This window comes from Eutrigla gurnardus (assembly GCF_963514095.1).
Source record: "Eutrigla gurnardus genome assembly, chromosome: 20".
Taxonomy (NCBI): Eukaryota; Metazoa; Chordata; class Actinopteri; order Perciformes; family Triglidae; genus Eutrigla; species Eutrigla gurnardus.
Window position 1 is genome coordinate 3,947,329 of NC_139931.1, and position 24,802 is coordinate 3,972,130.

The following is a 24,802-nucleotide window of genomic DNA, read 5'->3' on the forward strand; positions in this document are numbered from 1 at the left end:
CCAGCTGGGTGAATGTCGTGGACAGTCGCCCCCCCTTCCCGAGTCTCCCTGCTCCCTCAGTAACTGGATGGAGGTTTCACTCTGAGGAGCTTGTCTGAGCTTGTCGCGGTGGACTGAGACTGCGAGAGAGGAACCGAGGGACTTCCAACGAAACAAAACAGGACGTAACAGCAACTAAAACCGCAGAGCAGAATGACAAGCGGAACAAAAGAGACTTCTTGTTGTTATTCGCCTCGGAGCTCGCGTCTCAGCGGACGGAACTAACCGACGGGCTAACCCGGCTAACGTTAGCAGGAGTTAACGGTTGCTACATCACGGGTATAACTTGCTTTAAAAACGTTTTTTAAATATAAGTGGGGACTTTCCAGCTAATATTAACAACAGGATAACTGCTAGCGATGGAACAATGGCTTAAGTTGACATGCTAACACGCTAACTAGCTAGCTACTAGTTTATGTTAGCTAGCTACTAGCTACAGCAGTGTTGGTCAAGTTGGCGAGCTGTTCTGGTCGTACTTTTGTAATTATGAATACTAAATGATATAACCTAGTATGGGCGGCTTTTAACGTGTGTATTCTTTTAGATGAATGGTGTAGTGTTTATATTGGCACCGTCAAAATAACACGTAACTTTAATGTTATTTAACGCAAGCTAGCGTACTAACTTGGTGATTTATGCTAGATGAGGGGTTCTGCTTTTGGTTTTCATTCGTCGATCATACCGGCAGACTTTACCAAGTGGATTCTCCTCTGTGTTCACAGCTTCAAGCATCCTTGCTTGCCTACTTGGGGAGTGGACCTCGGTGACATTTGCTCGCCATGGCAGCTGTGGTCAGCTACTCTCCACCATGGTGGGTGACCCTCCTACACAGACTTCCACATTTCAACTTGATGTTCGAGCAAACGAGCAGTGATTTCCAACCAGAAGACTGGACGTATCAACAGGTAAACAAAACAAATGAGCCATCAGATTTTTTTTCAGTGTTTACTTTTGGTTTCAGTGTGTACCTTCTGGAGCAGGATACTGTGATTGTGTCCAATGCTTTATCCAAGGCTGTAGTCTTACATTTAAGTTCAGTGTATTAGTATTTGCCACTCAAGGTGACTGATGACCTGTTTGCACCTGCTCCTCCTCCTCTTCACCTCTTGATCCATGTCACCACCTGTGTGTCGCTGTTATATCCCTGTCTTGACCTTTGCCAGCTTATAGTACCAGCTGGCATACTATAAGTGATCCAAGCCACCCAAGTTGACCTGGAATCTGAAGTACCTATGCAAAAAACACTTAAATTCTCTCGTGTAGATTAAAGAGGTTTATGGTAGACTGTACAGCCTGATGGGGAGCTAAGACCGGGGGAGGGGAGAACAGCCTGGCATTTGTTCACAAGGTAAATATTAAAGATAATCTCTAAATGCAGGCCAAGTGATACTTTCCTCCGAAGAAATTCTGTGGCAACTGTTGATTCAACTTTTCAATTAACTTAATCTACTGTTTTGGAGGACGGGATCTTGTATTTTTATAAATGTGCCAACGTTATTTGACACGGAAATGTTCTTTAATTCATTTATTAATGGACTTTGTTGATGCTGCCCTTCACGGGGTCAGAATGAATGCTAAAGAGTGTGTAGCATTCTTGTCAGTGAGGGCAGAGGGAGAAACAAGAGATAGAGGGTAATTTCAACACAAGAGAAAAATTGGCAGACATAAGAGAGTGGTGCGTTGATTTTACTGTGGGAGTATGATTCAGAAAATGCAGAAGTGAATCATCGCTACTGAGAAAAGGGAAGACATGTTCCAGACATGCATCATCATCAGTGGCGGGCCGCGGTCGTGTGCGTAATGCTTGGACAATCATTAATTCTTGTAAATATATATGCATACAAAAGTGTTTTTCCTTGACTTTCTAGTGCGGATGTCGGATTGTCGATCCGTGAATTAATGGGAAGTATGATGAAGTGGCACTAGAGTCCACTTACTGACAATGGACAGACAGCTGAGGTAGCACATTGTGTCACTCCCTTGACATCGTTATCACAAGAGCGAAACATAAGAGGTCATCATTGGACTAGCTTGCTAAACCATAATTATTAACACACTGTAATGACAGGCTGCTAATTACTGTCAATGCAATGTTGTCAGGAGAAATGTTTGCTTGTCAGCTGTCAGTGGTGCTCGCTAGAGGACTACTTCATGACGATGCAACCTTGGGTGCCTTTTGAATTTGTCACTCTTGCCTTGCATGTATGATATGGAAGCAAGGCACCAAAAGTAACATTTGGATTGTACTTTTTACGTTACGGTTATGTTTTTTGCAACAATATTGTAGAGTTCACCATTGGTGCTTTCACAAAATATGTACAGAAGGAGATTGTGGATAAATAATCATCAGTAATGTGGATGCAATGACTAAGTGGGTAAAGGCAAATAATAGGACAGCAAGAATAGTCTGTTTGTTCAGAAAATTGCATAATTTAGATCCAGGAAAAGACAACACTTATTACTATATACCACAAAAAATCTAACATCTAGTCTCAAATAACAATATTGATGTAATATTTATACATTGCCCAGCCCTACCCCTGGATTGCTGTTGCACTCGTTGAGCTTTGTTTGGATGAACTGTGCAGAGAAAGACATTTAATGTTGTTTGGTTATCCGATCTATCATTTGTTCACAGTATCACAGTCAACACAATACAGGATTGGTTCAATGAATTAGTCCCAGCAAAAAGATTGTGTGGTCAGGACTGTGCTGGGAGCCTGCAGTTGTTCCCAGAATGAGTTCACCAATCACTGCATCAGGGCGTGTCAGCCACTGTGATGCATCGTTGAGAAAACTGAACAAATATATCAACCCCGGGTTTTTTTACAAAACAAAAGTGGTAAGATGGAAATCTCCCCAGCTGTGAATCCTCAGGAGTATACAGTGAACACAGGCCCTCTGTCTGACCTACATAGGAAGTGCTGCTGTTGGCTGCAAGCTTTGACTGTGGTGGTACAGTATATCGCTTTACTGCTAGATTTGCCACTCTGCCAGTGTATCAATATGATGGTTGTAATATGCAGTAGGTATGACCAGTTTTGTCCTGTTTAAGTTTCTGAAAAATGTAATCCCATATCACTTTTAAATATAGAGAGCCTTTGTTGTTGTATTCATCTGCCTCTATAGTCACACCACGCTTTAGTGAACAGGCTAATCTGTACTTCCACAGAACGGAAAGCTCTTTTCTTTTTGTAAATCAGGACGAGACATCTTCATTTAGAGATGTTTTCACCTGATTATAGTGCACGCCCCACAAAATGTGCTTTCAGTTTCATTTAGGGCAACGATGGAGACGGTTGTAAGCTCCTGGGTTATTAAAGCTGTTCGTGCATGAAAATAAAAAATATAATATCTCCTGCAGATTAGAAGGCAATGCATTTTGAAGCGCCGTGCACTTCTCCAAGACACGTTTGTGGTGTTTCTCTGTGGGACACTTTGGAAGCCCATTGTCTTTTATTGTTAAAGTGTTCTCAGCTTTGAGGTTTCCATAACCCCATCCCTCTGTCCACTAGTCTATCCTGTTACTGGGAGGTGTGGCGCTCGCCTGTCTGGCCCTGGACCTCCTGTTCCTGCTCATCTACTCCATTTGTCTTTGCTGCCGGCGGAACAAAAACAGGGATCAGCCCAACGCCGACTGCTGCTGTACAGCCTGGTGTGTCATCATAGCAACTCTCATCTGCAGGTGAGTCTGAACACGTGTGAGATGTGAGATAATTGTCAATAAATCACCTGTTGTGTGCTGCTACACATATTAAGATCACGACAGGTCTTTGATGGCTTACCAGAGAATCACTTAAGAGAAGAACAACTTTATCTCTGAAGTGAATCATCTTTAAGATGCATACTTAATGCTTTGTTTCCAGATGGCTTTCACCCATTGTATTGTTGATGCATTGACACACCCAGAGACAAAGACACAGGAAGAGGCAGAACTGACCAATCCTGACTAAATATGTAAATTGTATTTAAAGTATGTTGTCATTACTAAACAGTAGAAAGCTAGAGAGCCTGCTCCCATGTAACATTAAGACACCAAACCAACCAACAATAACTCTTAAGAACATGTCATTTTGCAATCACAATAATAACAAATGAAATACCTTCCTGCTAGAAGAGGTTTAGAATTTTCTTCTACTTTTGCAAATGACCCCAGTAACCACAGAAAATGATGCCATGATCAGATTAAATTGCATTTCTATTTAGGAGAAACCCAAAGGACTTTTATTACTGAACATCTAAAGCAAGACCGACATCCACAAAATTACATAGAACAAGTGAGTTCTAAACTTGTTTGCATTTTCTTTATTGGAATTGCATCACACCCATCCATTTTGGGTTGCAGCGGTCACAAAAGACTCCGCTGTCCTGCTGGGACTGTACAGTAATGCTGTAGGAAGGATATTTGAACTGCACCATCTGGACACGCTTTCTATCACTGAACACTGCGTTTGTTTTCTGTTTTCCTGTTGATGGGCCACTGGAGAGCCATCACGGTTGATTCAGAGCAGCACAAAGAGCTTGGGGACCTGATGAGTACAAGAACTGCATTACAATCACCGTATCTGTGTGTGTGTGTGGTGTGTGTACAGATTTACAAATGGGTTTTCTGTGTAAGCAGGATAACCCGATTCAGAGAGATCATACATTTCTTTGTTTTTCTTTTGTTCTTTGGTGGAGTGCATGCTTGTCATGCCTGTACAAAGCAAGCATCACTAGTAACGATCACCACAGCGGGTGAGGTTGGTTTTGTTTTTGCTGTGACAGCGAGGCCTGTTCACCTCTTTCACGCTGCAGAATGTGAGGGGAAGAGATGCGAAGCCCTCCAGGAAGCGGGGGAAAACCCATTGATGCACTGAGTGCTGTTGGCTTGGACTTGGTCCGGCTGAGCTCGGAGTGATTCGCTTATCATCATCATTCCACTTGATAAAATCCACTCTGGCATAGGATGGGGGTTCGCAAAAAGACCAACAGCTGCAACACAGACTGAGATATCGATTTTTTTTGCATCAAATTGCTTCTCAGGAAACGGAGAGGGAGTTATTTCTTTCCAAAGAAATACAAAGCAATTTCTGTGAATAGCTTCTGCTTTCTCCTGTATCAAGATAGGGGAACAAAAATACATAAAATATTCTGTTTATCACGCAGTTACCGGAACTGTTTTTTTGCAACCTGAGTCCTGTCTGTGCAAATGAGAGCTGATGCCTCAGTACAGCCTTTGTCGGCTGTAGTGTGGGGCTTGGGGCATAGCTGGTCCATTCCTGTGTGTTTCCATGGTTCTGTATGGAGTCTTTCTGCTGGATCTGAAAGGAGCCCGTTGACTGGGGTCTGAACCGACAGGGTTAATGTGGAGTTCACACGCCTCTCTCCCTGCCTCGCTATCCCCCTCGCTCGCTCTCTTCTCTGTCTCCTCTCTGTGTCTTTTTTAGCTAATCCCTCCTCCTCACCACCCTGTCTCCCCACCCTTCCTTTTGTCTCCCCTCAGCGCTGGCATTGCTGTCGGTTTCTATGGGAACGGCGAGACTTGTGATGGAGTGAATCGGCTGACGTATTCCCTGCGCCATGCTAACCGCACAATCACTGGAGTGGAGAAGCTGGTAAGACGGAGGGCACAAATGATACCGACGTCTTTAATAATTCCTCACCCGTCTGCCATGAGCCTCCCTGGTTTCCCCCCTCCCCCCCTACCACTCGAGATGTGTAGTGAGTCCCATTTTTCTTCTACTCCACCATGACCTTGTTTGTCCCTGTGCTGGCTCCAGGTATATGAGAGTACATCCTCATTGAACCAGACGGTAGACAACAATCTGCAACAGCTTGAAGGCCAGTATGCGCAGCACGCCGACTACCTGTCCATCATCCAAAAGCTGCAGGGCCAGCTGGACGAGCTGGTCAGGCAGATGGTGGAGATCCCCTTCTGGGACAACAATGACATCTCCCTGGAGGAGCTGGCTGTCGAGATAGAGCTGTACGACTGGTACAGGTAAGACTTTAGTAGTGCGGTCCATGCAGTCGCTCAAACAAAGAGTAGTGCAAGACATTATATATTCAGCTCCGGTCTGATCCTGCAGAGTAAGGAGTGGCAGCAGCAGCAGCGAGCAACGCAGACAACAACGGACCACGATTCATGCGCTACATCACTTAATTAAACTTTCAATGCAGACACACACAGTAATTCACTGATTTAACTGACGCTCATCGCTGAGTTTACATATTGTCAAAGTTAAAAGGTAGTTGGTTTGTTCCCTGGCTCTTTATGTTTTAGGTTTCTGAATGAGCATCACTGTGTGAATTAGGAAGCAGATGCGAGCACAGACAACAAGGGACGTGTCGTACTTGTGCAGCATATCATTTGGCAGCTGACTTCCCAATGACTTTGGTAGAAAATATTGAAGAGTTGGAATCCCTGTGGGCCGTGTCGAGTTTGCTATGCCTAAAATTATAAATATGCATGTTGCATACCAAATGATGCAACATGAATTCAGAGCAGAAATTAAATGAGATGCGTATTGTAAATGCAAATTAATAATAATATCGAATTACAAGGTGAAAGGGGTCTCTTGTAGTAATCTCTTTGGTATCCCTTGCGGCCTTTGTTTTTAACAATGTTGTATAATTATAATAATATTATTCCTGGTTATGAACACATTTGTCTAATTCATTATTTATAGAATAAGAATTTTGCTGTTCATGAGCTAAGAAGTTGAATGTGCTTGCTCTAAAGATTCAGCTCTATTTGGAGGGTATGCTGTGCTGCTCTGGGCCATTTGTTGCTAACGACATTTGTCTTCACAGGTGGCTGGGCTACATAGGCCTGCTACTGTTCGACGTCCTCATCTGCCTTCTGGTGCTGTTTGGCCTCATTCGCAACTCCAAGGGAACGCTTATAGGGTGAGTCTCTTCACCGCATCATGGCCACACGAGCACGTCAGGGAGAATCAGTTTGCCCCGGGAGATTATTTGAGCTATTCTCACTCAATGTGTGGCAATTATTGTACATGAAGCCATCAACTGATCAAGGCCACCTTGTCATTATTGTTTACTCGGGGTGAATTCATGCCCTATAAAATATCAGCGCAGTCACAATTAATTAAGCATCAAGGCCCTGCCATCCTCCGTATTTGGGTGATTACTAACGGCACTTGATGACTCACTTAAATCTACAGCAACAGTGTTTTTGGTAACTGTTATATATTCAATAGAGTAGCTATAAAAAGGCAATTTGTGTTTTTATAGGCACTAAAAATAATACAGCAAATACAATAATGTCTGTCTAGGAAAATGAGACCACTTAGTGTTTACCCAGTTCTTCCCTTATATAACCTCTGCCACTCCACCCCTCTTAACCATAGACCAGTTTGTTTAGGGGAAGATATAATTGGTGTACATCATCTGAAAGCTGGGGATCTGAAGACTAAGTTGAGATGCAGCACTGTGTTAACTTGTTATATGAATTAATCAGAAATCGCATAAGGGCTTAGGCTTGATACATATTATAGGACCAACTTCATTAGCTCATACTTATCCCCACTGTGTGGTTACTGTACAGACCAATAGTATTGTGCCAACACTGCACATTAAAGGTACTTAAACTCCTCACCTCCTCTTGCTCTCCCCAGGGTGTGCTTGTTTGGTGTGGTGGCTCTGGTAATCAGCTGGGTGTCTCTGGGGCTGGAGTTGGCCGTCTCCGTGGTAAGTGCACCAGAGCGTGATCCTGTTTTCCAGGTAGAGCTGCACGCAGTTCATTATGTACTATTGGGTAACACGCTTTCTGTGTGCTCAGCCGGGGGCTGCAGGATTTGGCCTTGGAGAGATATTTTATTACTTGTATTCTGTTCGGCTGAACAGTCGAGATGTTGATAAAATGTGGCACAGACTCACAAAGGAAATAGAAACACGCCTGTATGATGTGCTGTAATCAAGCGGCACGTTCTTCTAGTCGCCACTTGAGACTGGCTCCCAAAGCAAGCCAATCCCTATTGACCCCAATGTTAATTTTAGCCCACAGACCTGTTTTAAGACAAAGAAAACAGACTTGCATTGCTTCATTCAAATTACATCCACTGCTTCTCCCTCATTAAAAAAAATCCAGTATCTTTGAATATACAAATATTGTTAATTTAAAAAGTTTGTGCTACAGCACTGAAAAGTGCACTGCAGGCTTCAGGTTTCTACACCACACTTTGGTTGATTGCATGCATCATTCTGCACAGTGAGGCTCAAACATGGAGGTGAAGTAAACGATAAGCGAGACACATATTTGAGTGGACAGGGGATTAAATGAAAATCCTCAGTCTTTGTTGAAACTGCTACCGTGGTCCTAATAACAAGTATCACAAGCAAAGTAATTGGGGTTAGCATTGTAGACGTTATATTGCGGCCATTGTTCCCAGAAGACCAAATTGGTTAGCTTGGCTGCATTATGCAGGACAAAAGCTACTTTATTGATGCTTGGACCTCAGCCGGCCTTTCAGGTTGTAAACGTGGTTTTAAAGCTGCGATCAATAACTCGCGTGCAGCAGGAAAGTGCATCTTGTGTTGTGTTGTTAGGATGCAATGAAAGTGCCACTCCAACTGTCTCTTCTTCATTTTGAAGTCCTTTCTTTTCTTGCTTTGTTTATCTCCTAGACATCCAGTGACTTCTGCGTCGCTCCTGACATGTATGTCACCAAAGTGGCCGCTCAGTATGGAGTCATCAATCAAGGTATGAATCACATACAGTCCACTCATATGGTGACCATGTTGGTAATGAGTTGGTTTTTGTATTCACGCTGACATTTCTTTGAAATGGTCAACATTCGTCATCTCAAATTGTAGCCTGAACTGTTGAATTAGTCCCCTCCCCCTTCCTGGTCTCAATGCTCCGATTATTGTGCAGCAGTGGGGCGGCATTGTTCTAAAGAGCGGGGCTTGGTCTTGTCCGTGGCCCATAAAAAGACTAAAAATGACTGCCACATCTGCGGCGGGGTCAAGAGGGCAATGAGCTGCCTTTTTATAAGCAGTGCTGAAGCCTCTCCAACACATCTCCTTTTTAGTAATTGCCCAATCTGTCCTGTGATGGGAAGGGGAAAAAGTGATGGTGCCTCGGGTGTGTGCATTTGTGTGTGAGAAGCATGTGGGGGAGATAAGAGCAGTGAAGAGGAGGATCAGAGACACAATATGTTTCCTACATCCCTCCTCAGTCCTTGAGGGGGAAACAAATGGGAAGACGATGGTTGGAAATAAAAAACGCCATCGACTTCCTGCCTTCTGGATGAGTTTTTGTTTTTTTGTCATCACCAGCTTCACAGCTTGTCTTTTTCGGCTCTCTTCCCTTAAATATGGTGATTGCTGAATACACGAACCAAGCGTTTGGTTCGTCGGGGCAGAAATGAGAACATCGGCTGTTAATGCTGTGTTGAGCACCGACTTATTCATAGCACTAAAGTCTATCGTGCTGCAGCTATGAAGCTGTGTTCTGCCCCAGGGCTGATTTGTGCAGTACGGGGGGTTTCTGTTCTATTTCTTCCTCTGTAACACATGACTGTTCACTATTCAACGGTTGAAAGAAACCTTTTTGTGTATAACGATTTTGAAAAAGAAAATAGCACACAATGAGGAATCCCAAGATATTATTGGCATTAACATATGTTACTTTTACCTTCAAATGTCAGCTGTATATTTCCCCCCTTTTTAAAGTTCATGCTTTCCTGAACATTCACCAGATTTCTGGCACAAACCGTGTTATTATTCCAGTGGATTTATTGCTTCCCCTCCCCTGGAAAACCCTTATATTTTCTTGAACATGCATCACTTCAATGCCCGTCTTTTGTTATTTTCCCTCCCTCTGCTTTCTCTTCATCGCACAATGATGTCAAGACACATGGTATCAAACCGAACCAGAGTGAGGGTTGATCTGTGCAATTTTTCATCTTCCAGTCGGTCTTTATCCGTGGTTCTGATGGTTTCAGTTGTAAAACACTTTGCAAGTGATATGATACGAGCAATGACTTTGACTCAAAATCTGTAAACACGTGTATTGAATGTATTCACGGCAGGTTTGTTTTGAGAATGATCGGTTTGATTGGCGTTTGTTCGTTTGCAGTTTCTCCTGCTTGGAAAACATCAAACGGCTTGATATCAAAATATGCTCAGGGGCTGGAGCCAGATTTATGTCGACACCCCTCCACTGCCATAATATTTAACCCGGTGGGATAGTGCTGTTAAATCTCTGTCCAATAAACAAGCTATGTTGTGATGGTAGCCTGAAGCTCACCTCTAATCAATCTGATTATAAAACAGACTTGTTTTGTCCGAGTCATTGTAACTGAAGCTTTATTCTGAGGTTTCATCGCTGAGTTATGGCTGGAACAAAACGTAAATATTCTACATGGAATGCTGGCCAAAGTAATAACAGATTTGAATATAATTGTTTCCAGAATTGTACATTTGTTTGATCGTTACTCCATAATTGAGTCTTCCCATCAGTAAGTGATAGATGAACGTCAGTAGTTCCATCCTTGAACCTAAAGTCTTCCTGATTTTCGTGATCGTGGGTGTGTGGCGAAGCTTGCTCGATATGTATAAACTCCTCCTCAGGATGTGGCTCAGCTGTGTGGGAAACGGGCTCCCGACACGGCAGCGAATGTGGACGTCACTCACGCCTGTGCGAGGTCGGCGTTCTCACAGCTTGTATTTGTGGATGTTGCCTTTGAGTCACTCGCCGAGGATTTCATATAGACTCCTACTCACTGCTGTGAGTTGGTAGCTGGGTAGGAGTGGGTTGGAATACCATGTGAAAGTCCCAAAATCTCAATTAGGGCTTACAGTCTGTTCTGCTGGTTGTTTGTAATTTTAACAATGACCCCAGAGGCGATTAAATTGCTCTTTGGACTGCAGTGAGAAGGGTTATGCCTAAGCCTCTCACTGGCTTTCTGTTCCGTTGGGATAAGTGTTTGCTGCGTCATGGGGAAAAACACCTGCATTTATACTATTACAGCACGTGCGAACATTATTATTTTGGAGCAGCTCCCCTCAGAGCTCAGGATTAGCTCAGCAGGAGCACCGTTTCAGGAGCAGTCGAGCTCTAACAAAGCAACAAAATACAAAGTCTCTGTCGCTGTGTTACCCGGGGATTGGCCTCTTTCACAGAACAAAACAGTGGTGGACGAAGCAATGACTCGGGGGAACGAAGGCACGATGCAATGTGAAATAAGAGATGCCAAAGTCAAGACGCAAAACTACACTTTGGTTAGCGATTTAGGAATGGTACATGATAATGGTGACACGGCTTATAAAGTACCTCAATAACCTCGTCTGGCAGTTTTACTTGGCACCTTGGCCAAGATATACACAGATACTGATGTATCTGTAATGAGCTATTATTGGCCATTTTATCTGTCTGGCCGAGTTATCTGTTAGGAGATGGAAATGTGAATTTGTGTGGCTCTGCTAACCTTCTGTTCCTTCTGTGTTTTTCTTTTTTTTTGATGAACAGAAATCCTGCAGCACTACCTTAGCTGCAGTTTGGAACGAACAAACCCCTTCCAGCAGGTTTGTTTTGTATATTACTACTTTTGTTTTCCGTGTGTTTGAGCAAAGCATTTAACCCTCAGGTTTAATACACGTATCCTGTGTGACTGGTAGTTTCCTTGGTCAACATAAAGCTGGGTTTACGTGTACCATTTTAGAAATGTTGTTTGATTCCAACTCACAGTGTGCCTCAGCAACTTAAAGTCAATGCTCACGATATACGTACTGTCCAATCGTCATGACACGACCTGTAAACGGGAAATAAAACGTCCTGTTTTGGCTATTGAATGTTGTCAATAACATAGTATTCAAACGGTTTGAAAGCTCCGGGGTCTTTAACATTACACCGATACGGTTCACAACCAAATTCCATTGTGAAGCATTCAGGTGGGCACAGTGAGTCACTCCCGTTGCCCTGAAGAAGGCCGTTTTTCCATGCAATAGTACAACGCCTCCCATTTTGTCAGCAGGAAAACTGATGCAGCTTCCTGTGTGCGTGCGTGTGTGTGCGTGTGTGTGCGTGTGTGTGTGTGTGCGTGTGTGTGTGTATGTGTGCTGATAGCATGCACTTGCATCAGCGAGTGTTTTGGAAGCTAGAGAAGAAGAATGGCACTTTTACTGTGAATCCATAGATTGCGTTAATGGACTACGGTCGGCCAACCACATGAATAAATCACGTTTTTTGAGTGCTGCTGAGGTCCAGTCATCTATTGTTAGCGTGACCGTAGAGAAAAGGAAGCCGTATATATACAGACTATAAGCCTTCCATCTCACATGTCTAATCTGTCGGCATGCACTTGGTCATGATTACAGTAATGGAAATGCTTTTGAGATGTGCTGCTACAGTATGTCTTACTCCGTTTCAGAAGCTCTCTGGGAGCCACAAAGCTTTAGTGGAGATGCAGGATGACGTGTCTGAGCTGCTGCGCTCTGCCACCAGAGAGTATAAACAAACTCAGGTATGTTTCCAGCCACTACACCCTCGACTAGACGTGCCACATTACAGGGTGGCTGCTACCGTAAACACTCCCCGGCAGGCCACAAGCTGTCCGGTACTATTGTGCCGTTTCTGATGACCGTATGTCCCAGTGAATGGGACCAAAGGACTGACCTGCAGAGAAGTGAAGTGCACCTGTCCCACATAAAGATCTGCTGACAGCCCACCTGGGATGTGCATTATGTCCATTTAGCTGCATTAGGCTTTCACCGGCCCTTGTCAATACAGCGTTGTGGTATTGTCCAGCGCTGGTCCTTACACTGTGTTGACAGAGGCACAAATGAGAGCTGACACTGGAAATGGGGGGGGGGAGGAGGCATATTTCACTTCTCATACCAACACGGAGAAATGTGCTGAGGTTGTGGAAATGTTTATATCAGGCCATCAGACGTATTTTCCTCTGGGAGGAAGAAGTGAAACAGTCTATTCAAATGTATCATACACTTAAATCTGCTTTTACAGCTGGAGCTGTTGTGTTTTTGTTAAGTAGACAATAAACATTATACAAATGAATTTAGTCTGTTTATTTTTGGTGGTAAATGTGTGTTATTTTCTTCATTCCAGGGAAGTTTAGAAGTGATCCAGGGGATCCTGAACACCACAGAGATCAGTCTACATCAGCTCACCGCCCTGGTGGACTGTCGCAGCCTGCACATGGTGAGCAGCGAGGCTTACATTCCCATTGTAGGGTTGCTCCGTGTCCGATGGAAAAGGGTCTGCTGAGTGATTAGTTGTGACATCGTCGTAGTTTAGCTCGCTTGTATAAATGCAGCCTTTTCTTTGTTACACTTGAGCAGCCACCACACCTGTCACCATAAATAACATTTCTCTTCCTGCATGCGAGTTCTTGTCCAGTCGTACCATTTCTGAAGCTGGCTGACTGACAAGGACTCGGTTATTGCAATGCTTGGGAGGGTTGGTGGCTTCCACATTCAAAGTTCACACATGCAAGTGTAGCACTTTCTTCTTCTTTTTTCTGCTCTGCCTTCTTTCTTTAACATCAACCAGCCAATCCTTTTGATTTCATGAAGGTTAGAGTATCTCCAGTAGAACCCCCACTGTGTTTCTGCTGTGCCGTGCATACAGAATGGACATTTTCGATCAAGATGTTGTTAGTTTCTTCTCCAATCTAGATCAAATACACTGCCTTCCTGCTGGTTTGCCAACCAGGAGCTCATTGTTTGACGTACTTTAAATGAGAAATCACAGCCGATGCATTTTAAAGACTCTCTTAGAATCCACACGGAAGTTTAGAAAGTCTCGCCTCTGTATTTTTGTTTTGCTCTTTCCTTCTTGGGTTTCTCAGATTGCTTTTAGATGATCTGGTCTTACATGCTACAATAAAGGTGCCGTCTTTTTGCAGGACTTTGTCCAGGCTATGACGGGACTGTGTTATGACGGACTGGAGGGCCTCATCTACCTCGTGCTGTTCTCCTTCATCACCGCTCTCATGTTCAGCTCCATAGTTTGCAGCGTGCCTCACACCTGGCACAGCAAGAGGTAAGACATCCGCCGGCCACATGCACGCCCTTCCACTCACAACCACACAGGAAGCAGAAGCTTTTAGGCTGAGTTTGTGTGCACGACTGTGTTTACAGCGAGAAATAATTCAAGAGGATAAGCCCATCAATTTATTATGGTTTTATGGCATTCCTCATAACCCTCTAAAGCACTCGTTTTTACGCAGAATGGGAATGAAGTAGACCAAGTAATTCAGGAGAAATTCACACAAATAGGGGAACACAGTTCATTTTGTGTGTGACTGTGTTTATCACCGCGACCGTCCACAAGGCTCCAGCTGCTTCCTCAAATAGATTGCTTCCTGTTACCCCCCCCCCTAATTGTGCCGAGTTGGCCTAAATATATCATAACCGCCGCCTGAGCCGGTGTCGTCTTCTGCAGCGTTGAAATCATTGTGATGTCTTTGTCCCATCAGCAGCAGATAAGGTTTGCGAGGATTGGCCCGGAGGAACGTGGTTTCCCAGGCACAGCCGTCAGCTCAGCTGCACCACATAATTAACTGATCCCTGCGAACAATTGGGGGGCATGTTCATCGGTTTGATCTCAGCTGGGGCTTCCTGTTATAAAGCAGCGGCTTACACGCCACCAGTCTGTTTTCTCGGTGGTCCCTGCTAAGCTTGTTCTGTTTTACCATTGCAATGATGCAAGCACGCTCATTTATTTTTACCCATCTGGAATCATACGAACATTTCTAATTAATATTCAGGGTTTAGCATTTCCAGTGAAGGATTAGAATAGATTGATTTAACTAGTAAGTATGTTGCTCCTTTCCCTGATGTGCACACATATAGATAAATATCTTGTTGGACATTGATTGCACTGATTGAATCTCTGATTTCATGGTTTATATATAAAGGGAAAAGTCTGCCGGATGAACACTAGAGGGAGACATGCTTCATGATTTCAATGTGTGCTGTTATATCTCGCATGCATTGTTGAAGTTGACTCACATTCTCTCTGCAGACGTAGCCTGCTGCTTTTTATTTAACGTGAACAAATCTATTTATTGTCCTGATGCAAAATTAGGGCTTTTAATGTTCCTGCAGAAAACTGAACCAGTTACATGAGGCTATTTGTACCGTCTTTGTTCCGTCCCATTAAGGTCAGTGGAAAAGTGAATCCTCTGCTTCACACGGCAGAGGATTCCTCTCGTCTTCTTTCCCTCAGGCAGTGATGAAAGTGAATCAAACTGGCTGAGAACAAACACAAAAACGTGACCACGTGGCACATTCATGCTCTTTTGTTATCCGTCAGAGAGGACAAGGGCTCCCTCTGGTGGTGGTGGTGGTGTTACTGTAATGCTGTGTGATCTCTGCAGGAACGAGGAGGACAGTGAGGACGAGTCCCTGAGCCACGGGGGACGGCCAAACCACGACAACCTGTACCGGGTCCACATGCCCAGCCTGTACAGCTGCGGCAGCAGCTACGGCAGCGAGACCTCCATCCCTGCTGCAGCCCACACCGTCAGCAACGCACCTGTCACCGAGTACATGTGAGTCCCCACTGCTTCATACTGGGAATATGAATAGACAGGCAGAGGTGGTAGATGGTTTATTTTCACCATGCAGAGGTTGTGGCGGATATCGGATACTTCACGAGTTTTAAATCCCCGGCGAGGCTCTCCTACAGAAAGCCATGCAGCGGACAGCAGATGCAGCTGTTGCTCTCCAGCTGTGGAGCCTGTGAAACTCTAAGCCCTCTGCCTTATGAGTGGAGTTCAGTGTTGGGGGGGAAACTGGGGGGGAGGGGATCCCCCAGTTTCTGGCTCTATAATGCGTTGGTATGCTGAAAACTGATGTGGAGAGTGTCGTGTACTCAGTATATTGTTTCATGTGTTTTTAAAGCAGTGTGTGGAGGTTCATGTACAGCTCAGCTTGCTGTGTTTGATGTCACCGTGTGTGTTTAATTCAACAGGGCTCAGAACGCCAACTTTCAGAACTCTCGCTGTGAAAACACGCCTCTGATAGGACGAGAGTCTCCTCCGCCCTCGGTGAGTTTTGCATTTCCTGTAAGAAACGTTAATAAATGCCATGAGAACTGTAGGAACACCTCTGGGTCGTTTGTCAGCCTTTTGTAAGGGATTGACCGGGATCCCTTTTTTGACAACGATTCCAGAAACTGTGGAACCAGAGGAACTAAAACCAGTAGAACTTTGCACGTTGAGTTTCCACCACATATGAATAACCTTGAAGCTTAACAAAAGAACGTTGTTTGAAAAACATTTTTCATCCAGTCATCCTTATGATCGTTATCTTTATTGTTTTGTGATAAAAGCAGAAATGGAAAGGAGGAAAAGGAGTCTGAAACCTCTCAAGCGTCTCCACGGCAGACGATCTGTGTGTTTAATGGTCACTTATGTCTGAATAAGAACATAACCGCCATGAAACCATCAGTAAATTGTTTTTATCATATCTCCTTCACTCACTTTGTTTCCTCATCCCCACTCGAGCTCACTCGACCGCAACTTCCCCTCTCTTTCTCACACACTCTTTCTTAGGAAAACTTAATTATCATTTTTGAGTAAATATGAAGAAATGTCCGCCCCTCACACTAATACGATACCGGGAGCAGCCAGTACTTCCTCATTTAGTGAACAGCCTCGGTATCTTCTGAACCATGTGCAAGTTCTGCCTCCGGAGCAGGAACTTCTTCTTTTTTTTTTTTAACTACAGAAACTAAATTTAGTCCCTGGTTCTTCCGGTGGAAACACAGAAACGTTATGATGGCGAGCGTTTAACAGCGTATCGCTTTATGGTAATATGCTAGAACGTGAGTACTGGAATCCAGTATTTGGAGAGATCATCCTTCTTGATCCTTTGAGCATCAGTCGGAGTGACACAATGGATCAAAATGTGTCGTATGATGGACGGTTGTTTCCTTCCAAGGCCGTTTGGATCCTAGAAAAGTCACATTTATGATGTGAGAGAATCTTTTTTTGAAACTCGATACAAGCTTGACCCTTTAAAAGGAACGATCACTCCCTGCTCCCCCCTGAACTGAACCTCTACCAGAGATCCCTCCCCGATGTCCGTTTGTCTGCCTGGACCTAGACGCTGCTTTCTGTATCTTTTCTATACTCTCTTGTCGTTTTTTGTTTTTTTTTCCCCCCCCTGCGAATCCATCCAGTTGTATTTGACCCCCGCGGACACTAACAGCGGTCACAGCTGGCAGTTAAAGCCTTCGGAGAGTTCAAGATCGTTTTGGTAACCTCATCTGCTATGCTAACAGGTACTAAACATGCCCCGCCTCCTCCACCTGCTGGCCTGGTCCCTCCTCCGTGCCACCTCCCCAAAACTCCCAACTCTCACGCCCTTCAGGGCCCACCAGGGCTGCTGGACCCCCTTCCCTCCCCACTCCCCCCCTCTGTCCTGACTCTTGCTAGTGTCCCACCTGGTGTCTCACCTGATCTTTGTTTCCTGTGGCCTTGGGCTGCATGTTCCCCTTCACCCCACCTCACCTCACCCCACCCCACCCCTGCACCACAGATGTATTGGGAGGAACATCTATGAGTCAATGACGAGGGAAATTATGAAGCCAGTAACGGTTTCTCTGATCTGGATCTGCTTTGTCTTGATTCATGGGTTTGAGGGTTAAGAGCTAAATATTTCACACCTGTATTTTAGAAGCAGATAGGATTCAGTTACTGGCTGTTTAACACAGAGAATAACACTTGAAGGTGCCACCGTTTTATGTATGATCTCGTATATTTATGAACCCGCCGCCACTCCATCTGGTTGACGTGCTGCGCTGCGGTCATTACTTTGTACTCAACATGTTTAGGTTGGATATGAAAGTAGAGTTATTTGGGTTTATCACAGATAGATGAACAGGCATTTTTCACTGTTTTCAGACACATTATAGGCCAAACAACCAATAATTACAGCAAATGACACATATGTCTCTAACATTAACATCCAAGGTAAGTCATGTTGTTTTGGTTGAGCTCATAATGGTGCAAATACTCATCATTCACATCCTCAACAGGCTTCCCAAACAGCTCTGAAGGCATATAGAAAGATATTACAACCGAAAAGCAACGTAGTGTTTCCACATGAGTTTGAAATGCAGCCTTTTTGCCTGTATTAAAAATAAATGCATGGGTGCATCCTTAATGTTTATGAATGTGCACGAAAGTTAAGAGCAAAATAAGTGAAATAATTTCAAACGAGTTAGTGTTATATATTTATATATGTTGCTGTGATGTTCTCTCCGTATTTGAATCGTTTAACATCCCTTTAGATCCCAGCAGTCTGCAGCCGCTAGTTTGAAAGGTAATCTGTGTCTCTGATCTGTGGGATGAATGGCCTTCTGTAGTGCTTTGATTTCTCCAATCAGTGTCCTTGTATGTTCCTCCTCTGCTGCTTTTTGATGTTTTATTCATCACAAGGGTTTTATTCTCACTCAAACTGTGAATCTGTTTGCCACATTTATCCCCCAGGCTTTAAAACCTGCATCTTTCAGTCATAGAATAATCATAATAATAATAAGAAAGTACTGTTTTCTTTTTAGATTATTTAAATATAGGAGGTGGTTTTTACCCTTTTTCTCTTTGTATTTGTTTGAAGCATAAAGAGTGAAAGTGTGATTCATGTTTTGTTGTTTGTGTGTGATCTTTTTTTTCTTTTTCCATCCAAAGTACACCTCCAGCATGCGGGCAAAGTACCTGGCCAACAGCCGACCGGATCCCAACAGCCGACCGGATCCCAACAGCCAGCCAGATCCCCACAGCCAGCCAGATCCCCACAGCCGACCAGATCCCCACAGCCAGCCTGATCGCCACAGCCGTCAGGATTCCCACAGCCGACCAGATCCCCACAGCCGACCAGATCCCCACAGCCGACCAGATCGCCACAGCCGTCAGGATTCCCACAGCAGACCAGATCCCCACAGCCAGCCTGATCGCCACAGCCGTCAGGATTCCCACAGCCGACCAGATCCCAACAGCCAGCTTGATCGCCACAGCCGACCGGATTCCCACAGCCGAGCGGATTCCCACAGCCGACCGGATCCCAACAGCCAGCTTGATCGCCACAGCCGACCGGATTCCCACAGCCGACCGGATCCCCACAGCCGACCAGATCCCAACAGCCGACCAGATCCCAACAGCCCTCCTCCTGCTCACTAGACAGCCCTGGACTCGTCCCGTCTGCAGACGTCGATCAAGCATCTCATCCAGTCACTCAGTCAGTCATCATTCCTCATACATCTCACTCCTCCATCTCACTCCTCCATCTCACTCCTCCATCTCACTCCACTTAAAATGGAAAAACCAAATGTGCTTTTTTTTTTTTTTTTCTTTTTTTTTTTACGCTGGTTGGTTGAAGCAACACTTCTGCAGATCACAAAGCATGTTTATTGTTATGAGAATCATCGTCAGTGCTGGGACTTCACCTCCACAGAGAGACGTGACGGAGCCCGGGCTGACTTCTACACTCCAGTTTATTACTTCATTCCACATGAAATGTACAGGATCAGAATCTAACGAGGCGTTGCCGTGTTGAGGACTCTGGAAGTGCTCATAGGTTAACACCGACTACTTCTGGTTGTGGTTTTTGTTTCGTTTGTACTGCACTGCACTGTCCCGCTGCTGTGGGAGAGTCGAGAGAAAGGCCTTACACACTCATGTGGGAGGAATCAACCTTTCCTTCCCACCTGAAGTGTAGACATGCTTTCTCACGTAACACATAGAATCGATTTCAAGGTGCAACGTTTCTGCTTCCTGCTGTAAATTTCACATTACATCCGATGTCTGGGACCAGTTTTCCTGCAGTGTTGCACGTCTTACAGGTCCTGAAATTGATTTATTGTTTTGTTTTCTTGGGACGCTGTTATTTCCTGTGGCATTTTTTATTTTTATTTTATTTTTAAATACATTGATGAGCCACTATTCTACAGCAAAATGACTGTACCTCGTGAAGCTGTGAACTCGATTCTGGCACATGATCTCAGACGGTTTCACATGGACAAAGATGAGCTGCAGGATGGAAATGCAGCTGTTTGACTCGGCAGGATGACGATGATCATCAACAAAAAAAAGAGAAGAGTAAATGGTTTGACAAAGACGAGAAGTTTTATACTACTGGAAACGTTTTACAGCCCTTTGAGGACGCTGGTGAAGCGGAGGACGACGGCTGTGATGTCTTCTGCAACATCGCTCCACGTTTTACGATAATTTGCCTCTTCTCCAGACTGCTCGTTATTCTCTCGATGTTCCCGTTAAGTTGCGAAGCCTCATCTCCCTCAACAGAACTGGGAATTCTCCCCACAAACACACATCCTCGACTCCGGCAACGATCTTCTCCACCGAATGCGGCAGCTTTGAGTCAGAAACTCCTTTTCCACGTGAATCTTAATGTGACGGTTTTCTCCGAGAATTTCGGAGAGAAACTTTTTTTCTTTGTCTCACAAATGTGTTTTAGCATTTATAACAAAAGTAGAAAAGAGTGGGTGCTGTGAAGGGATTGCGGTAACTCTGCTCTCTCTGTAAATTGGAAACGGTCAAAGGAAACCTGCTGACTTCCTGTTGAAGCGTGACGATCCTTCAAACGCGGAGTGAGATGTTTGGACTTCTGCTGCTTCAACGTGCTTCTCTTCGATGTGCATTGTGACCAGTACAAGAGGTGATTTTTCTTTTTGTTTTTTGAGACGGTGCCAACAAGTGAAGCACAACTCTTTTACTATCTGAATATCTTTTTAAATGTCTTAACGCGAGGCCACTCTGTAAAGTTGCTCCTGGTTGCGTTCCTGTGTTATAAAATGAGAAAATGAACCTCCTTTTTTTCCCGAATCATTATTATTATGCTCTGTAAAACATTTATTGCACCGATGCAGTCTTTTCTGTTTTGGGGTTGTAGTCATATTCTCTTTGTTGTTTGTAACGCAAGACGGTTGTACAGATTATAAACATTTACATTATGAAGAGAAAAAAAATGTCTGAAGTTGACCTTTTAATTTTTTTATTTCTTTAAAAAACGTATTCCACATTTTTTTTTTTTAAACATTATGTTTTCTATTTGATTTGCTTTTAATGTTTTTATTTCATTTTAGAATCTCTAGCAAGCACAATGTGTTGCTTCATTAATGTGAAAACGGTAAATAGATTTTCATTTTTATTTGAGTTTTTCTGGGGGAAAAAATACCTTTTTAGACGTACATTTCTTCTCTTTTCTTTTTATACATCATATTTGCGATCTTTAAACTGTGTACATGTTAAACCTGTGGTTGTATTGAGCTTGAATGCTGTGTTTTTAAAATTAAACAAACCTTAACTGTAGTGATCCACTGGATTTCTTCATGTCGTTGGGTTTAAATATTTGTGCACGGTGACATCGTGACCAGGAACAGACACTAGGTAGCAGCAGAACTTCACTGCCTCTCTGCCTTTTTACTTTCACAGGCTCTGGTTGGCTGCTTCTTACCAATATACTGTCTTTTAAAAGGTAGAACACAGATAACACAACTATAATAGCCTATGTTTGTGATTCAATAATACATAATTAACCCGCTTATGTTAAGTTTGTGAAGTATAATTTAATGCTGCCTTGAGGATTTAAATGTTTTCTTTTTTTATTATCTTATTATCTTAAGATACATTTTGTATTTTTGGAGAGAAGCCTGACTAAAGTTGACAGACTCTTGAGACACTGAAGATAATCCATCTAGATGATCTGGGGTCGATCCTGGATAACCGTGCAGATCCAGTTACCGTTGACGTCATGGCAACAGTGAATGAAGTACTTGATACGAGATGAATCAATGAGGTAAAATACAAATGAATGTGTTTATATGATCGTCTTTGCCGTGCATGTAGTGTTGGTGTGTCTCCTAGAGATCATATGTGCATGTTGGGGATTTATTTATTTCTTATGTCTGTTTTCTGCAGGGCAGCGACTTGCATGCAGATCACTGAGGAGCAGAAAGGCACTTCTGTGTTGGTGACCTCTGTGTGCCGACAGCAGGCGGGAGGTCAGTGTCAGCACCGGGCCACCAGTCTGGTTTTGTCAACTTCCTTCATACCGCCGGCCAGCTGCCGTCGCCACAAACACGCGCTCTCATGTGGGAGTCTGGGTCGTGGAGACGTCTGTAACGCTAAAACAATGCTTTTAATGCCTGAAACTTAACACGTTTGCACCAGGCTTTTATTTGTTATTTGGTCATTAGACGTTTCATTATTCCACCAAACTATTCAAACTATGTTGGCAGACATTTTCTCATCTTTTGAGGTATTTTTCTGTCTCAAAAGACGACTTTAAAGATTACATCATCTCCCCGGCTTCCCCGCTGTTTATTGTGAGGGTCGAGCTAAACAAAGCGGTAAACAAACAAAGCGGGACGGAGGCCGCGAGGTTTTTACAACCTGTCTTACACACAGAGAGACCCGGAGATGCAAATGAAATTTCACACGGTCTCACTGTCGAGGAAATTGAATTACCCGGCTTGTTGCTGGACTGGAGGAATGCATTACTAATGCTTTGAGGTGGCGAGCTGAATGGAGAGGGATGGGGGGGCTCAGAGGGTGCAGGCAGCACCCTCCCACTCCCCCAACCCCCCCCCCGACAGACACTTCCTGAGTCTGGCTGGGCTCCCTGCCAGGTGGTCGGACCGCAACTCCCCTTCTCCTCGATGCCAGGCAGCTGCACGGCGGCCCGGAGACACCAGAGAGTTAAAGCTGCACACGGCCAAACGTTTAGAAACGCTGCCATTTAATCACCGAAATCACAGGTCAGACAGCAGCCCAGCACCTCTTTATTGTTATCTGTTATCAAAACTCTCAATATATGTTGCATCGGAGCAGAAACCAAAGGATTTGCATGGTTTAGTTTCTGACTGGATTCCTTTAATTTCATAGATACACAGCAAATCTTTGTAAATCTTCCTCCGTGGTGCGTTCAAGGGTTGTTTCCCAACCTAAGGGCCCGGGGCCTCCAAAGGGTCACAAGGCAACATTCAGGGGAGACATTTGGAGGAAATGCTGACAATTCCTAGACATCTGAAACAGATGCTGGTTTTTGTGTGAAAGATCAGGAACCACTGATAGAAACTTCAATCATTTATTTAAAAACTTAATAACTCATAGCTACACACGTAAAATAGATATATATGAAGTAAAAGTCCATTGTTTCCTCTTTCATGCCGACCAGTTTAACCCTCGCCGTGTTCACCCCGTCATCTCAGGACTGACGAGGCCGACCAACGTGGGACGTGAGCGTCTTTGTGTCCCGTTTCTGGAGGGAATCCTGCTGCTTTTGTCGCTGCCATGCTTACGAGGGACGTGGGAGTCGAGGGGCGGGGGAGACGGGGGTGAGGTAACTCGGTTTCTTTTGTGGCCGGACTCGGAGGGAGGCAGCTGTGTCCTGGGAGTCCCGTTATTCACACCTCGCCTCCTCCTTTCACAGGCATCACCCCGAGGCAGCACGTAGCCACGAAGGATTCATGGAGCTGTCTGGTTATCCCTCCTCACCTTTTTTTTACTCCCCCTCTCTCTCCCCCTCATGCTTCACGACCTTCTCAAAGCTATTCCCCATTCCTTCCTAGTCTTTAAAGTCTTTTTTTAAAATGAACCACATTAGAGATTTAACCACAAAGTCTGAGCCGACAGCCAGGATATTAATGTTTCCTCGTCTCCACGGTTACGGCAAACATTCAAAAACACTATTTAGAGAGGAGTCTGCATTTTCACTGCCCGTTTCTTTGTGCACCGGTTCTCCAGAAGCGTTTTCCTCCAGTTACTGAGACCGATGAGTCATTTCTGCTTGAGGATGTGCAGCCTCATTTGCATCCCGGTTTGCATTTCTGCAAAGAAACATTTTTTCAGTTATTGTACTTCTATGCAAATCATGCGTCTGTATGTGGTGTAGACAAGACAAACTGACAGTTAGCTGAAAGTTTAAATCACTGTAATCAGTGTAGAGATATCATTAAATAATCAGTTTCATGGGCTTGTTTTTTATGTAACAGTTTCTTTGGATGAGGAATAATATAATAACACATAGAATAAGTTGATATCAAATATGAACAAATCAGACTATTCATGCGTACTAAACAGTTAAATAAAGGTAGTTTTATATAACAATTACACTATTTTAACCTTTTTAACATGCATAAACATTAACTATTATTAATGTATTCTGCTGTTGAGAATCTGAGTATTTAAACTTGAATTCAGCCTCTGAACTCATGATGTGTGTGCAGACTGGCAGGATCAATTAAATTCTGATTTTTTATATTTAAATTCCTTTAATTCATCTTCCACCTGAGAGAAGAAAAAAAAAGGCTCCTCCAAATACCTGAAGTCTCTCTCTCAAGTGCTCCTCTTCTCTCCGAAGTTCAAGTGCTTCTCCAGCCGATATGTGATACCTGGATTACAGGCAACGCCCCCCCCACTTGGTCTGCCTTCAGAGCACATGTTGAGCCGGATTAAGAACCTGGACCAGTTGCTGTGAGATCTCTGGGCCAACGGGGGGACTCGGACCCGCCGCTCCTAATCCTGCAGACAATGCAGGCCGTTAATTGGAGAGCGACTGATATAGCCGAGGGAAGTCAAGAAGACAATGTGCGAGTGGCCAGCGTCTCTGTAATCCCCAGCACTCTGAGGAATGTCCCTCCGTGGCAGCCGTACACACACACACACACACACACACACACACACACACACACACACACACACACACACACACACACACACACACACACACACACACACACACACACACGCTGCTTCACTGGCAGTTGGAG

General features: G+C 44.2%; 1 protein-coding gene across 3 annotated transcripts; it reads left to right on the forward strand.

Annotated features, from left to right (window-relative positions):
* The first annotated feature begins 41 nt into the window (after positions 1–41).
* Positions 42–21,341, forward strand: ttyh3a (tweety family member 3a). Of its 3 annotated transcripts, none has more exons than XM_084036609.1 (16): positions 42–318; positions 762–944; positions 3,555–3,724; positions 5,525–5,636; positions 5,802–6,022; positions 6,835–6,930; positions 7,659–7,731; positions 8,668–8,743; positions 11,516–11,571; positions 12,417–12,509; positions 13,112–13,204; positions 13,911–14,047; positions 15,387–15,560; positions 15,983–16,058; positions 18,705–19,127; positions 19,164–21,341. In XM_084036609.1, exons 2-16 carry the CDS (start codon positions 819–821, stop codon positions 19,191–19,193), a joined length of 1,956 nt encoding a protein of 651 aa, XP_083892735.1. In that variant the 5' UTR covers positions 42–318; positions 762–818; the 3' UTR covers positions 19,194–21,341. The 3 variants fall into 3 exon arrangements, with proteins under 3 accessions (XP_083892735.1, XP_083892734.1, XP_083892736.1); XM_084036610.1 differs by lacking the exon at positions 19,164–21,341 and adding an exon at positions 17,195–17,296 and having other exon boundaries at positions 48–318; positions 18,705–18,830; XM_084036608.1 differs by having other exon boundaries at positions 18,705–21,341.
* Positions 21,342–24,802: the final 3,461 nt, after the last annotated feature.